We start from the raw sequence: 17283 nt of genomic DNA on the forward strand, positions 1-17283 counted from the left end.
GATCAGTAAGAGCCCTGGGGTGTGAACCCCAGTTCACACTGGTCTGACTCTATTCTCAGTCCCCTCGGAGAGCCCAGCAAGGCCCTGGGGAAGGGTCCGGCCTCACTTCCTCAGGAACACACTTAAGTGGGTGGGGGTCCCTCTAGGATCAATGTTTGTAAGTCTGAGACCCCCACGCCTGGCCCCCCAGCCCTGCCAAGCTCTTCTCTTTCTGGACTTCAGCCTCCAGCCCCTGAATCGGACAGCCCGGGAAGCCCTCGGGGGACACCTTTCTGCGCTTAGAAAATAAACGCTCACCAGTGATTTATTGCCCGATCTGGGGAGAGCCAGCCCGGGCAGGGGTGGGCGAGGCAGCAGGGGCATGCGGGTCCCAGGCTCTCGGGAGGTTGCTGAGCCGGTCCTTCGGGGCTCCCTTCGTAGCCTCTAGTCGGGGTCTGGTCTGGCAGGGGCCTGGCGTGGACTGAGGTGGCTGATCAGGTAGCGCATGGCCGAGCGGATGCCCCCTACGGTCCTCCGCTCCATCGTCTCCAGCATGTGGGTGACAGAGCGCAGGGCCGAGCCAGTCCCTGTCATCAGCCCAGAGGAGAAGGTGTTCCCCAGGATGCTGGAGACGGAGCGCAGGCTGGGCCCGCTGCTCTGCAGCACGTCTGTCGCGGAGCTGTGGCCAGAAGCCAGGAAGGCCGTGGCCATGCCCATGGTGGTCTCAGACCACACTAGGATATCTGCCAGGGAGCTGATGGACCCCTCACCTCCGCCCAGCAGGCTGGTCATGGAGCGCATATAGCTGTTGTCCTCATTGGCCATATAAAGGCTGACGTCCAGGGGCCTCCTCCCCGGGGCCACCTCGCGGGGGCCAGGTGAGGGGGGGGCACTGCCTCCTCGTGGGGGCGGGAGCTGCTCAGCCTGCAGATATTCTGAGCCGCCCACCAAATCCTCCTCAGTCCCTCCCTGGGACTCAGCGGCGGTCGAAGCTTCAGCGTCAGAGTTCAAGGTCTCCGGACCCTCAGGTTCCCCCTCAAGAGTCCCTCCTTCAGCGGTGGTGGTGGTGCCCGTGGTCTCAGTGTCCTCCTGACCACCCGAGTCTGCAGAGCTCACCGCGGGCCAAGTGTCCTTTCCGGGGAACTGTGCCTTAGCAGCTGCCATAGTTGGAGCTAATTCTTGGTCACTGTCCGGGGTACCCGACATTTGTGGGGTCTCTTCTTCCCCCAGGGGGTCTCGTTGGGAGGTCTGAGGACTCAGAGACATGCTTGCATTTTGCACCATTCCCTCCCACGCTGGGTCCTGGGAGCTCGTGGGCATTTGTGGAGCGTTTGAGGCCTGGTGGTCAAGCAGGGCCGTGGCCTCCTTAGGCTCCTGGCTGTCCCCTACGGCAGCTTCATGCTTGTCCTTGTCCCCAGATTCTGAGGAGGACTTGGAGGTGACCTGCTCAGTGGAGGCCTGATCTACACCCTGCTGTTCAGGCGATACGGTGGCACCGTTAGCCGTTGGGACATCTGCAAGGAGGGGGTCCTGACTTTGGGACCCCACTGTTGAAGTGTCCGTGGGCCTGCTGTCACCATGTGTGGGGATGCTGGGAGCTCTGGCCTCCCCCGAGGGTGAGGTGGTCATCTAGGCCCTCTGTCACTTGTGCTGGTTGAGGGAGTGGCCACGGCCCTGCGGGGCCAAGTTGTCCAGGTGGTGAGGTCACAGGGGGCTGGAGGCAGCTGGCGATGTCATAGGTGCTTGCACCGCACGGTTCCTGAGCCTCTGGGGTGGCCGCCCTAGCGGGGCTGAGTTTGCAGGAATATGAGGAGAGAAGGGCAAATGTTTTGGGGAAAAGTGGACGTGTGTCTACAGGTGCAGCTGCTGGCGCCCACAGGAGTCGTGGGACACAATGTCGTTTAATAAATGTTGTAAGGGGCCCCCCTGGGCAACTCAGTCCGTTAAGCGTCCGACTCTTGATTTCGGCTCAGGTCAGGATCTCAGGGTTTGTGGGATCTGGCCCTTGTCAGGCTCTGTGCTAACAGCTTGGGATTCTCTCTCTCTCTCTCTCTCTCTCTCTGCCCCTCCCTCACTTGTTCTCTCTCTCTGTCTCTGTCTGTCTCTGTCTCTGTCTCTCTCTCTCACACACACACGCACGCACGCACACACAGAATAAATAAACTTTAAAAAAGTAAATGAATGTTGCCAGGAGCCACCTCCAGCACCTCTCTGTCCACACTGGTGACTCGGTATCCTGATTTGGCCAGCCCTTCTGCAGAGAGTCAGTTTCCTAGCAGTGGTGAGTAGAAACAAATGAAGGCTAAGGGCCTGGGCAGCTCCTAGCAATGACTGTGTTTGGTTGTGGGGCACCATAGACTGAACATTTGTGTCCCACCCCAAAACTCATAGGTTGGAGGTTATTCCCCAGTGGAATGGTATTTGGAGGTGTGGCCTTCGAGAGGTGCTTAGGTCATGAGGGTGGAGTCCTCGTGAGTAGCATTGGCGCCCTTATCAAAGAGGCCACACGCGGCTGCCGGGCCCCCTTGCTCTATGTGAAACGCAGCAAGAAGGAGGCAATCTACAAACCAGGAAGCAGGTCCTCACCAGACACTGAACCCACCCATCGCTGGATCTTGGACTTCCCAGCCTCCAGAACTGGGAGAAATAAATTTCTGTTAGGGTGCCTGGCTGGCTCAGTCAGTGGAGTGTGTGACCCTTGATCTGTGGGTCGTGAGTTTGAGCCCCACATTGGGCATAGAGTTTACTTAAAAAAAAAATCTGTTGTTTATAAGCACACCCCACTGCCCCAGTCTGTGGTGTTCTGTAATAGCAGCCCGAAGGGATTAGACAGAAATTTGCACCGAAAAGTGGGGGGCTGCTGTAGCAAATACCTAAACACGTGGATGCCACTCTGGAACCAGGGAACGGGCAGAGGCTGAAAGAGTCTGAGCCCACGCTCACAAAAGTCTCCACGGCTCTGGAGATCTTTAAGGATGATTCTGGAGAGAGCTCAGAAAGAGAAGGAGAGTTCTGGAGAGAAAGCCCCAGTCTTCCTAGAGAACCCCTAATAATCCTGAACCACGTGTTGGGAAAAATATGGAAGGTAAAGACATTTTGATGAGAGCTCAAGTGGAAACAAGGAACATGTTACTGGAAACCGGAGGAATGGCGATCCTTGTTATAAAGTGGCAAAGAACTTGGCTGAAGTGTATTAGTATCTTCTGGAAGGTAGAACTTAACCTTGTGAGTGGTGAAATCGGAAGAAATTGAAGCAGTTTCTAAGTAAAGTATTGAAGGTGCAGCTTGGCTCCTCTTACTGTTTAATGTAGAATTCCAAAGGAGAATTGTTAAGCTAAAAAGAACTAGAACTTAAAGATCTGGAACATTCTCGGTCTATCCATACTGCAAAGAATGAGGTGTGTTTGGATTTTTATGGTTTTGGGTCTCGCATTTATTTTTTTCTTCTTTGTTAAGTTTGTTTGTTTGTTTGTTTAGAGAGCACAAGTGGGTAAGGGGCGGAGAGAGAGAGGGAGAGACAGAATCCCAAGCAGGCTCCGTGCCATCAGTGCAGAGCCCAGTGCGGGGCTGGAACTCACGAACTGTGAGATCATGACCTGACCTGAGATCAAGAGTCTGATGCTTAACTGACCGAGCCACCCAGGTGCCCCTCGGGTCTCACATTTAGATCTTTAATCCCTCGAGTTTATTTCTGTGTATGGTGTCAAAAGGCAGTTCGGTTTCGTTCTTGTGCACGTAGCTGTCCAGTTTTCCCAGCACCATTTATTAAAGACACTGTCCTTTTCCCATCGGATATTCTTGCCTCCTTTGTCGTAGATTAAGTGACTCTGGAAGTATGGCTATATTTCTGGGCTCTCCATTTTGTTGCATCGATCTATTTGTCTATATTTTGTGCCAGTACCATACTGTTATGATTACTGTAGCTTTGTAGTGTATCTTGAAGCCTAGGATTTGGTACCTCCAGCTTTGTTCTCCTTTCTCAAGATTGCTTTGGTTATTCGGAGTCTTCTGTGATTCCATACCAATTTCATTATTATTGGTTCTGGTTCTGTGGAAAGTGCCATTGGTATTTTGATAAGGATTGCATTGAATCTGTAGATTGCTTTGGGTAGGATGGACATCTTAAGATTTTTTAATTTATTTTATTAATTTTTAAATGATTATTTATCTTTGAGGGGAGGGGCAGGGAGAGAGGGAGACAGAGGATCTGAAGTGGGTTCCGTGCTGACAGTGGAGAGCCGGATGCAGGACTTGAACTCACAAACCGTGAGATCAAGCCCTGAGCCGAAGTTGGACACTTAACCGACTGCGCCACCTAGGTTGCCCCTATGTATTAATTTTTTTTAAACGTTTATTTATTTATTTATTTTTTAAATTTTTTTTCAATGTTTATTTATTTTGGGACAGAGAGAGACAGAGCATGAATGGGGGAGGGGCAGAGAGAGAGGGAGACACAGAATCGGAAACAGGCTCCAGTCTCTGAGCCATCAGCCCAGAGCCTGACGTGGGGCTCGAACTCACGGACCGCGAGATCGTGACCCGGCTGAAGTCGGACGCTTAACCGACTGCGCCACCCAGGCGCCCCAAACGTTTATTTATTTTTGAGACAGAGAGACAGAGCATGAATGGGGGAGGGTCAGAGAGAGAGAGGGAGACACAGAATCGGAAACGGGCTCCAGGCTCTGAGCTGTCAGCACAGAGCCTGACGCGGGGCTTGAACTCACAAACCGCGAAATCATGACCTGAGCCGAAGTCGGACGCTTAACCGACTGAGCCACCCAGGCGCCCCCCCATATATTAATTTTTTAGTATGCTCTAGGCCCAAGAACTCACGGGGCTTGAACTCACGACCCTGAGATCGAGTCGCATTTTCTACCGACTGAGCCAGCCGGGTGCCCCCATCTTAGCAATATTCTTCCAATCCACGGGTATGGAACGTCTTTCCGTTTGGAGCAAGTGTGTTTGGGGAACATCAAGGGTGAGGCCAAGCGGTCACTTGATATCATCAAGGCTGTCGCTCCCTTCGCCGGCCCAGAGTGGGAGGGCTGGTGATGGTGGGGTGCAGATCAGCACGGGAGGGGCTGCCGGCGTGGGACCTGGGCGTAACTGCCTGGCCCAGCTGTACCTCGCAGGCTCCACTCCCTTCCTGCGCTCCTCGTGACACAGGATGAACAGTCTCCATCTCCTCCCCGCTCAACTGGGCTGGAAGGGCAGAGGATAACAAAGGATCTATAACCCCCCGAGTACTCTTCGGAAAAGTGCAGACCCGGGTCAACCTACTTGTGCTTATGCTCTTTGTTAAGGAGGCGGTTGGAGTGGAAGCTTCCAGTCTCTTTTATCTGTGCTTCCCCTGGGGTTGCCAGCTCACAGCGACTACTAACAGGCAGGAGAAGGAGCCACGCATCCAACCCTTCCAACTACCCCATCGTCTCTACGTAGGTAATGCATCTATTGTTACACCCATTTTACACATGGGGAAGCTGAGCCTCAGAGGGGACAAATGACTCATTCAAAGTCACACAATTAATGAGCACTGAATCTGGGGGTTTTTTTTGTTTTTTTTTTTTAAATTTTTTTTTTTTAACCTTTATTTATTTTTGAGACAGAGAGAGACAGAGCATGAACGGGGGAGGGTCAGAGAGAGGGAGACACAGAATCCGAAATAGGCTCCAGGCTCTGAGCAGTCAGCACAGAGCCCGACGCGGGGCTCGAACTCACGGACTGTGAGATCATGACCTGAGCCGAAGTCGGACGCTTAACCGACTGAGCCACCCAGGCACCCCTGAATCTGGGTTTTAAACTCTGTCTGGCTTCAGAACTCAAGCTCTCCTACACCGTCTTATACCCTGGAGGGGGGTATTAAAAATATTGAATGACTGGCATGGTAAGGACACTGGATAATGCAGACAGAGGCCTACTGTAATCGCATCGCATCAGTAGGCAACAGCCGTTGTAACTTCTCCTGAGCCCCAGGCTCAGTGCTCATTAAGTATTTCTTCTCCCCATGAATACTCTGCGGCCTTCTCGGAGCTCACAGGGCAATCCCAAGTTTGTTGGGGAGGGAGGGACCAATTGGTACGAACTTGTACCCTGTGAAAGAATCATGGAGAAGACTGCTAGTTGCTCACCCTAGTCACCCTTCTTCTTTAGTATCAGAACCTCCATTTTATTCAGCGTGGCTGTGTGCTCAGCCAAAAGAATATGTACCCCAGCCTTCCCTGCTGCAAGGTAAGAGCTTCTGGCCAATGAGATATAACAGAAAGTCCTGAGTGGAATTTAGAAGGGATCCTTCGAAAAGCAGAACATCTTTTTTGCTCTTTCCCCATTATGCCATCCTGCTATCAGGTGTGTGAAGGCCGGAGCCCCGGCAGCTGTGTTGGTTCATGAGGTGACCTTGAGATTGGAAGGCCCACACTAAGATGGTGGACCACAAAAATAGAGGGAATCTGGGAGCCATGGTTGGAGCCGCCATACCAGTCACCAGGAGACCTTTGCTATCCTCCTGAGCTCTTTTATGTGAAGGAAAAGAGTCATATATATGCTCAGACTACTGTTATTTGGTTTTCCTTTTACATGCAGCTAAATTCAATCTCCTCCAGTCCTGACGGTTATGAGATCCCTGTGGGGCAGTTGTTCAGTGTTTGCCTGAATATCTTCCTGTCCTAAACAGTGAAGACCAGCGTACTGCACTGATTGCATTGAGTGCCTGCACTGTGCAGGTGTTATTTCCCCAATTTACAGGTGAGGAGACTGAGACTTAGAGAAACTAAGTGCACAGCACGTTCAATGGCATCTGCCTGACCCTAGAGGCTCCCACCCCCTACTCCTCCCTGTGCCCTGCTTCTAGTTAGTATGTTCTCGGTTCTTGATGTCACCTTGTGCACAGCCTGTGGGCCACTGAAGCTGTCAGGCACTCCTCGTAACACTGAAACCAAGCTCCTTGTCCTCCCCTTCCATTGGAATTCGATTAAAAAATTTTTTTAAATGTTTGTTTATTTTTGAGAGAGTGAGAGAGAGTGCTTGTGAGAGTGGGAGAGGGGCAGAGAAAGAGGGAGACAGAGGATCCGAAGTGGGCTCCATGCCAACAGCAGAGATCCCAATGCGGGGCTCAAACTTGTGAAATGCCAGATCATGACCCAGGACGAAGTCAGACACGTAACTGACCGAGCCACCCAGGCACCCTGGAATTCGATTTTTGATCCTACATGTGGCATTTTACACTTACCCTTGTTAAATCTCACATGCCTTAAAAATCTGAACCAAGGAGGGGTGCTGGGTGGCTCAGTCAGTTGAGTGTCTGACTCTTAACCTCAGCTAGGGTCTTGATCTCAGAGTTATGAGTTCAAGCCCCGCGTTAGGCTCTATGCTGGGCACAAAGCCTACTTAAAAAAATAAACAAAATGAAAATCTGTGCCAAGGAAAGAAAAGTAGACTGAAGAGGGATTAATGTCAAAGAGTGGAGAGGAGTATTAAGATTTGGGGACAAAATATTGTTTATTTATGCATAAATATTAAATAATATTGGTGTAGAACATCATGTATATTTATTCTGTTATACATAATATATATGTAGGCATATATAAAAGAAAATATATTTAAAGGAGTTGTTCTCCTTAATTTAGTTTGAAAGTTTCTTGCCTTTATTTTATTATATTTTTAAAAAATATTTATTTTGAGAGAGAGAGAGTGAGAGTGGGAGAGGGGCAGGGAGAGAGGGAGAGAGAATCCCACACAGGTTCCATGTTGTCAATGCAGAGCCTGACTAGGGGCTTGAAACCATGAACTGTGAGATCATGACCTGAGCCAAAATCAAGAGTTGTGTGCTTAACTGACTGAGCCACCCAGGCACCCCTTGCCTTTATTAAGCAATGCTCAGAGGAGGAAATTAGTCTAGAAACTGTTGCCTTTGATTTCTTTTCCATTCCTGTCTTGTAGACATAATGACTCTCCTATTAAATAAATAAATATTCTCATTTTAGGGTAAACCCAGTTTGGGGACTATTATGCAACTATATAAAGCCTACATAGACACATGGAAAAATGCTTAAATAATATTACTCTAAAAAGCAGGATACAGTATTTCATGCACACTATGTGTATTTGCCAACACTCTCAGCTGGGAGTAATGGAAACCCAATTCAGACTTGCTTAAGCTGAATAATAATAATATTATTAATAATCATAAAGGCATTTGTTGGTTCACAGAACCTGTAAAGTCTAAGGGAAAATTTCCCTACCACAGGAGCCCCGTGATAATGTCAAGATTTAGTCTTCTCTCTCCCTTTCTTTTTCTTTCTTCTTTCTTTCTTTCTTTCTTTCTTTCTTTCTTTCTTTCCTTCCTTCCTTCCTTCCTTCCTTCCTTCTTTCTTTCTTTCTTTCTTTCTTTCTTTCTTTCTTTCTTTCTTTCTTTCTTTCTTTTTCACTTATATTTGAGAGATAGAGAGAGCACGAGCAGGGGAGGGGCAGAGAGAAAGGGAGACACAGAATGTGAAGCAGGCTCCAGGCTCCGAGCTGTCAGCACAGAGCCCGACGCGGGGCTTGAACCTATGGAGCGTGAGATCATGACCTGAGCGGAAGTCGGAAGCTTAACAGACTGAGCCCCCCAGGCGCCCCTCTGTCTCCCTTTCTTGGCTCCCCTTTCTCACCGAGGCTAGATTTGTAGGAAGCTGTCCTCCGCGTGCAGGCTGCTGGCGGCTGTGGTCAGTGCAGAGACGCTGTAGTTACGGAATTATGGTGAACCTCAGGCCTGAGCCTTGTGGGCTCCTGTTCCCTTCTCTGAAGTGATCTCTACGGCCTGGGGACCACATCCCGGTTGGTCAGGCCTGGAGTGGGGGCATGGGGTCACCCCACTGAAGCATAAGGCCTCCAAGTGGTAGCGGAGTGGGTCCCTAAAGGATTTTGGGGTGCTGTAACCAAAAGAAGGCGAATGGATGCTGGGTGGGAAATACAGAAAAAACCCACTTGTATGGTGAATACAGACATGTGAAAAAAAAGTCTGTTGGGGAAAAGCCTGGCAGGAAATAAAGCAAATTGCCCAGGAGATAGTCTTTTTTTTTTTTTTTTAAGTTTATTTTCAGATTTTGAGATTTTGAGAGAGAGAGAGTGCGAGTGAGCTCACGCTCTTGTGTGTGTGTGTGAGTAGGGGAGGGGCAGAGAGAGAGGGAGAGAGGGAAAATCCCAAGCAGGCTCTGCATTGTCAGAACAAAGCCTGACACGGAGCTGGTACCTACGAACTGTGAGATCGTGACCTGAGGCAAAATTAGGAGTCGGATGCTTAATCAACTGAGCCACCTAGGCACCCCCCACTCCCGAAGATATTCTGATTATTGTAACAAAATCAGAAAATACATATCAGAAATAATTAAATAAAAGTAAATAACAGTAAAAAGAAGACTCACCGTGAACCATATGTTGGGCTCAGCGAGTGGGAAGTCTGTTACCCCAGCACATAGGAACTCTCTCACACACACATCCTTCAAACACACAGAAATGCTGGATTAAACACTGTCCACATGGGGCGCCTGGGTGGCGCAGTCGGTTAAGCGTCCGACTTCAGCCAGGTCACGATCTCGCGGTCCGTGAGTTCGAGCCCTGCGTCAGGCTCTGGGCTGATGGCTCGGAGCCTGGAGCCTGTTTCCGATTCTGTGTCTCCCTCTCTCTCGGCCCCTCCCCCGTTCATGCTCTGTCTCTCTCTGTCCCAAAAATAAATAAACGTTGAAAAAAAAATTAAAAAAAAATAAACACTGTCCACAATAGGTTAACTGCATAACACCGGTAGCGAAAAGGGTGCATAGCAGGGGGAGGCGGTCTGGCCCCAGTCCAACTGTAAGGATGGGCCTGACTATCTAAGCCATTTCCCTGTTTCCCTGAGGGGGGGTCCCTGGATCAGGCATAGGCCTTCATGCAATGCTAGCCATGGAGGCATGAGAGCAAGGTGAGTTCTGCTAGAGACCTTGAGAGGTTTCCTCACTCACTAGGAGACCCAGGAAGAGGTAGTCCTCCTCTGCTCTTGTACGTGATCACATTTAGTTTGGCCTCTTGTAACCATGAGGGCACCCAGCCTGAAAAAAAGCCCCACGTAGAGAGTAGTGGAACCATGGAGATTATAGAAAAGTAGAGCAAGCCTTGATCAAACTCTACCTGCAGCCACCCAGCCACCAGCTTTCCCATGATGGGTGGTGATTTGTTTCCAAGTTGTTTCAGCAAACTGAGCGAGGGCTTTCTGTTACTAGCCACCAAAAGCGTCTTAAGGAATAGCATCCCTAGCCTGAAAGTCATCCAAGGAACTTGAGCTATGAGGCCCCACCAACCCTGCCTCTCCAGAGCACCCTGGATCCTCTGGCTACCATGGCCACTGCTCTCCAGTCATATCCCTTCTGCCTAGGCTTCAGACTTCTCCACCCCAAGACTTCTGCCCACACTGATCCAGAAATCACCCCATAGGGTCCCTCCCACACCTTTCCTTAGATTCCTTCCTGGCTTTGGCACTCATCTAGAGCCACCACCACGGTAGAAACACTGCAGGGCTCATCAAAAAAGGCAAAAGCCGTCATTTCTCCCCAGAGTCTAACAGAACCGTAAACCAATCTAGTCCATGGCCATCCATAGTGGGTTGAATTGTGGGCCCCCCAAAGGTATGTCTTTATCCTAACCCCTGGAACCTGTGAATGTGTCCTTGTTTGGACAGAGAGTCTTTGCAGACATAGTTAAATTAAGGGTCTTGAGATCATCCAGAATTAGGGGAGGTCCTAAATCCAACGGCTAGTCTCTTTGGTTGTTGTCGTTTGTTTTGTTTTGTTTTGATTTTCAATGGCTAGTTTCTTTGTAAGAGAGGAGAAGCGTTCTGTGTTTTCTTAGGTTCTGTAAGTCTGTTTGGCATCTATCAATCACAGGACCACACTATTGGCCAGAGTATTTACCTCTCTCCTACAAGTCAGTTTGCCAGGAACTCTCCCTTCTGATGCAGGCGGGCTACCTAAGGCTGAGCCCCCACCTACCTTCTGATCTCTTGCACACCAGGCCGACATTGTCCCTGCCCCCAGGTAATCCCAGGGCCAGGTACCTGCAACTGGAGACACTCCTATAGCCCAAAGCCTGTGGGAATTATTCCAAATAGCCAGTCCTGCAGGGTTTACTCAGCCTTGCCTTGCCTTCCCCTTGCTCCTGTCTTCTGCCTCCTGACCACCACGTTTCCCATGCGGCCCTGTGTGGCGGGGCACGCCCCTTCTCTCGGGAAGTGTAAGTAATGAATTCTTTCGATGGCGTTGACCTCTCTGTGTCATCTCTCGATCACCTCCATAACTTAAAATCCCCCGGGTACAAATGACCCAATACGGGAGAAGGAGAAGGGAGAGCACGAGGACACAGGCAAGACGGCCATGTGAAGACAGAGCCGTGAATTGGAGCGATCCGAGGAACACCAGGAACCACCAGAAGCTGCAAGAGGCAAGGAAGGTTCTACCCTAGAGCCTTCAGGGGGTGCGTGTTCCTGCGGACACCATGATTTTGGCCCTCTGGCCTCTGGAACTGCGAGAGAATAGCTTTCTGTTGTTGCGAGGGCCCCGGTTGTGGTGATTTGTGACAGCAGCCCAGGAAGCTAACAGAGCAGCTGACAACGATGAGCAGTGATTGCCTCTTGACTCCACACACGCACAGCCACTGAGCTACTTACTCCTCCCGACGAGGCCCGTTGTAGGTAGTGTTATCCCATTTCTCGGGTGGGAAAAGCGTGGCTCAGCCGGGGCCAGAGCGGGGATGTGAGCCAGGCCATCTGGCCAAGCCCCCAAGGCTGTGCTGCTAACCACTGGACGATCCTGTGAGCTGAGCTCGTGGAACCACCCTTCAGAGCAGGTCAGAATTTGCCTCCGCAAACCTGTGCGTTCACACGGGGACCCCAGTCCTCTCCCTTCTCTCAGAGTCCCCAGGGCTGCCACCCACTCTCTGCACCTGCTGTGATGGGCACCTTCGCTGTGGTCACTGCTCTGGCTGTTGCCACCCAGGTGTGGCCACTGGGATCTGGCCCACTCCCTGGGCTCCCATGGCTGCCCCTGGGAGTGGGGGCCTGGGGGCTTCTGGAGCTCCGCTGCCCTGCCCACGTGTCCCCCATGAGCCCGTCCACTTTGAGGAGGGTGGTGCACACGGACCCTCCCTGCCAGGGAGACCACCTTGAGGACCTGGGAAGGGTCCTGGGCGTCCGACTCTTTGACTGGTGGCTGCTCAGTTGCTCAGTCCTAGCTCTGCGCTCCCGGGGAGGCCTCTCTGAATGTTGGCGCTCCATAGTGGGGGGGTGGTCCAGATTCTGTATCTTCCAGAACTCCCACTTCCTGCTTGTTCAACACACTGAGGAGACAGAGCACCCTGGGGCTCCATTAGCAGATGATGTGGGAACCTCACTTAGACATACACTGGATTTGCTTGGAAGAAATCGGTTAATAGGCCGCATGGGGCGGAGACTTAGACCCCAAAGGAATTCTCAAGTGACGAAAAACAGTTGCCACTCTGCTTTCTAAGGAGGTGGATGCTGTCAGCAGAACGTCTTTGTTCGGGAAGAATCGGGGGGGTTTGGGCCAGGAGCCGCACAGCCCGATTGTTCTGCGGGACAGAGGGAGTGAGGAGGGATTTTGAAGTGAAGGGAAGAAATGGATGCGGAGTTACAGTTCTCCTCTGAGAAAGGAGGCAAGGTCCGGCCCCCCGGGGGTAGAGCCAGGGGCAGGGGCTCAGGAGAACAGAAATCCCTATGGGGAATTTTCAAGTTCTTTGCGTGGAGATCTCCAAGGTCAACCCCTCCCCTCCCCCCGCCCTCCACAACATCAAAAACCACACTTGTTTTCTAGTGCTTTTGTGTGAGTGCTGGCAGCCGGGGGACCGCGGGCCCTGGGGGAGTGTGTGCTCCTAGCAGGGGTAGTGGAGGGCCCCCGTGCACAGTGGCGGTGGGAAAATCTGTTAAGTGTTTGGAGAACCTTGGGTAAAATTCTCACTTTCACTTCCAGATTTTAAAGAGGTAAACGCAAAAAAAGAAAGAGAAAAGAGAGCAGCCACAAGTAAACTAAAAGAAAATATTTCATTTTGGGAAGGAGAAGGATTTTCTAAATATAAGAGTCAGTAAAGAAATCCCAAAGGGAAAAGATAGACACAGGTCAAAAAACGCTAAAAGACTTAAGAGCAAACCACAGTCTGGGTAAAAATATTTGCTACGAATACCACACAGGGTTAATGTCTGTATTGTTAAAAAAATTCTTTTTTAATATTTATTTTTGAGAGAGAGACACAGAGTGTGAGTGGGGGAGGGGCAGAGAGAGAGGGAGACACAGAATCTGAAACAGGCTCCAGGCTCTGAGCTGTCAGCACAGAGCCCGACGTGGGGCTCGAAGTCACAGACTGCGAGATCATGACCTGAGCCGAAGTCGGAGGCTTAACCGACCGAGCCACCCAGGCGCCCCTAATATCTGTACTGTTGTTGGGGAGGAAAATTTTTTCTTTACTCTCCTAAGGTTCTTCTCACTGGTCTAAGAATTAAATTGACATGAGACTGATGAACAGGAGAAAATAAAATTTAACTGCAGAAATCCCACAGATGTGACAGATTAAAACACAGACAGGTAAAATGAGGTATATATGCCATCTTGAGCTAAGGAATGGGATAGGACCTGGGCTTCAAAGAGGAGGAGGGCAATTTACAGGGCAGTAAGAACAGACCCAGATGTTCGGTATTAGATGTTTGCCCAGCCATACAGATGGGTCACTCAGATAAGGTTTCTCTCTGGAGATAACTCTTATTCTGGGAAAGACTCCCAGTTTAGATCCCTCTAGGTAATTAAGGAAGAGGCAAAAGTTTCTCTTTTTTTTCTTTTCCTAAATCAACATGAGTATTTATTATTATTTTTAAAATTTTATTTTTTATGTTTAAAAATTTACATCCAAATTAGCATATAGTGCAACAATGATTTCAGGAGTAGATTCCTTAGTGCCCCCTGACCCATTTAGCCCATCCCCCCTCCCACACCCCGTCCCTAACCCTCAGTTTGTTCTCCATATTTGAGTCTCTTATGTTTTGTCCCCGTCCCTGTTTTCATATTATTTTTGCTTCCCTTCCCTTATGTTCATCTGTTTTGTCTCTTAAAGTCCTCATATGAGTGAAGTCGTATGATTTTTGTCTTTCTCTGACTAATTTCACTTAGCATAATACCCTCCAGTTCCATCCATGTAGTTGCCAATGGCAAGATTTCATTCTTTTTTTTTTTTTTAATTTTTTTTTCAACGTTTATTTATTTTTTTTGGGACAGAGAGAGACAGAGCATGAACGGGGGAGGGGCAGAGAGAGAGGGAGACACAGAATCGGAACCAGGCTCCAGGCTCCAGGCTCCGAGCCATCAGCCCAGAGCCCGACGCGGGGCTCGAACTCACGGACCGCGAGATCGTGACCTGGCTGAAGTCGGACGCTTAACCGACTGCGCCACCCAGGCGCCCCAAGATTTCATTCTTTTTGATTGCCGAGTAATACTCCATTGTATATATATACCACATCTTCTTTACCCATTCATCCATCGATGGACATTTGGGCTCTTTCCATCCTTTGGCTATTGTTGATCGTGCTGCTATAAACATGGGGTGCATGGTCCCTTCGAAACAGCACACCTGTATCCCTTGGATAAATGCCTAGTAGTGCAATTGCTGGGCATCTGTAGGATAGTTCTATTTTTTGAGGAACCTCCATACTGTTTTCCAGATGGCTGCACCAGCTTGCATTCCCAGAAGAGGCAAAAGTTTCTCTTGAGTCCACGGGGCCTCAATTGCCTTCAGCTCAAAATAGTCCACATGCAAAAGTAGTACGTTTGTGGGAGATTGTTCAGAACCTTTTTACTATATAGAGATTCCAAACAGGTTGATAAGACACCATTAATACCCAACAGCACAATATGCAAAAGACCAGAAAAGACCATTCGCCAAAGAAATCTAAATGACTAATAAACATGGGAAAGTATTTAAATTAGTAGCCAAAGACTTATAAGACAAAAAAGCAAGGTATATTTAGGTAGTGGGATTATGAATGACCCAATAACATTGCTTTCTTTTGGTGAACTGCATTTTCTAATTCTTTTTTTTAGTAACCTCATTTATTACTTGTATTAAGAGAAGGTTCGGAAAGCACATGACACTATCAAATAACAAATGTCTAGCTAATGTCAGTGACTTTTAGTTCTGGCGGATCGTGGGCATTTTTTTTCTTTCAAGCTTTTGTGCATTTTTAACTTCTACGATTCGTTTGTCTTTTCAACAACAACTAAATAGCACTTTACGTAATAGAACAAATTTGCAAGTTAAAATAAATTCCTTCTTGCTAACCTCCCAGAAGTCTGGGCCCTGTATGCAAATAGGATTCCTGGGAACACCCACACACCCACTCCCCAGCAGGAAGGCCAGTTGAACCCGAGAGACTCTCTCCCACCCCATCTCCCAAACAAAGGGGTACTTTAGCCCTTCCCAAACCACATGTACACCCCCTCAAGCTGCCCTGCCCCCATTTCCAGGGTCCTCCCTGATGCCTCCTCCCCCTCAGGTTTGGCCTGCCAGTGCGGAGGGGTGGGCCATCCACGCCCCTCGGAGGCTGGGCGAGGTGGCCATGCAGTGTCCCGAGGGGGCCCTGGTGCAGACTAGCTTTGAGAGGTCAGAATCAAACTGTGATCTCCGCCCACAAGTGCCACCATCCACCCTCTAATTACTCCTGGGTGTCTGTTCTGGGCTGAATTGTATCCTCTCAAACTTCACGTGTTCAAGTCCTAACCCCCAGGACCTCCGAATGTGACTGTTATGTGGAGATGAGGCCTTTAAAGGGGTAATTAAGTTAGGAGGAGGTCATTAGGGTGGGCTTTGATGCAATGTGACAGGTGTCCTTGTGAGAAGAGGACATTTGGATGCACACACAGAGGGGAGAATGGCATGTGAACCTGAAGACCATGTATAAATCAAGGAAAGGCTGGGAACGGCCCTCAGCACCCAGAGGGAACGGGTCCTACCGACACCTTCATATCTGAACTTCTGTGAGCAAATACATTTCTGTTGTTCGAGACTCCCAGTCTGTGGTACTTGGTTCTGGCAGTCCCGGCTGACTAATACAGAGTCCTTGGGCACAGGATTAGGCTTTCAAATGGAATCCCAAAGAGGTTTAGATGGCCACTTGCAAAAACCGTATTACCCAGTTTGAGAGACAAGTTACCTAGCAGTTGTCACAACACAGCCCAGCGGACCAAACGCACATTCCCAGAAACGTGCAGGTTCCCAGAATCTAGGATGTTGGCAAGACTTACAGACGGGGCGGCCAGAGGCCAAACCATGGGGTGTGGTGGGGGGTGGGGGCCATAGGGCTTTGCTTTCAGGCTTCTCTGCTCTCTCCTAGCCTCCCCCCCCTCCATCTGCTAGTCACCTACAGGGTACAGGGCTGGGGGCAGGGGTGGGGGCGTGGAGGCGGCAGAGCCTTGAGCCACCCCTCTGCTCACAGCCGCCAGTCTGCATGGAGCCAGCTTTGCTCCAGCCTCAGGGCATCCTTCAGGCTGTGTTGCCACATCTGACCCCTGTGGACGGTTGACCCATTTGGACGGGCTGTGCCTGCTGTCTGTTCTCACCAGATGCCCCTCAGCACAGAGGAGTGGGGAGAGGGGTTCTTTCCCCTCAGAGCAGATTTCCCCAGTGGTACTGCTCTAAGGGAGAATTATTCACTGCTCTCTCGCTCCACACTTGCCGTTTTAGCCTCCTTAGCTCAGGAAAGAATGATTTGGAGAAGCGATGAAAAGCTTTGGGTCCTTCCCTGGAAAAATGCGCATGCACAGACCCCCCTGCGCCCCACCTCTGAGATTCGAGCTGTTTCTGGTTATTTGCATTCCAGGGACCCGCAGACTCCTGAAACTCACCTGCCGCGTGGCTTATAGGCAAACAGAGGTGTGGACAGGTGGAGGGAGGTTGGGCAGGGATGCAGTCCAGGAGAAAGTCACCAAAGAAGTGGCCTCTGCGGGGAAGTTGTAAGAACACTGGCTGATCCTGGAAGGCTGTCCCTAGAGGGAGGAAGAGGTCTCATTTCCTCCGGGAAGCCACGGGAGTGTTGGAGGGTTCTGGGCAGAAGGGAGGCATGGAGGAAGCGGGGCTTTGGGAGCAAGTCTCTAGAAGCATAGCCCTGGGGCGCCTGGCTGGCTCAGTCGGTTAAGCCTGCGACTTTGGCTCAGGTCATGATCTCCTGATTCGTGAGTTCGAATCCCATGTTGGGCTCTGTGCTGACGGCTCAGAGCCTGGAGCCTGCTTCGGATTCTGTGTCTC

The 17283-nt window shown here is 50.2% G+C and overlaps 1 protein-coding gene across 1 annotated transcript; it reads right to left on the minus strand.

Annotated features, from left to right (window-relative positions):
* Positions 1-294: 294 nt before the first annotated feature.
* On the minus strand, positions 295-1608 carry TEX44 (testis expressed 44). The gene has a single exon (XM_047083408.1). It carries the CDS (start codon positions 1606-1608, stop codon positions 424-426), a length of 1185 nt encoding a protein of 394 aa, XP_046939364.1. The 3' UTR covers positions 295-423.
* Between the last annotated feature and the right edge of the window lie 15675 nt (positions 1609-17283).

Source organism: Lynx rufus, unplaced genomic scaffold (assembly GCF_022079265.1).
Source record: "Lynx rufus isolate CCGP_SWC_20201006 ecotype Redwood Valley unplaced genomic scaffold, mLynRuf1.p SCAF_2, whole genome shotgun sequence".
Classification (NCBI taxonomy): Eukaryota; Metazoa; Chordata; class Mammalia; order Carnivora; family Felidae; genus Lynx; species Lynx rufus.

What these genes read in the sequence shown, in the direction of transcription:
- TEX44 (XM_047083408.1), bottom strand. Translation starts at nt 1,608, where the DNA reads ATGACCACCTCACCCTCGGGGGAGGCCAGAGCTCCCAGCATCCCCACA.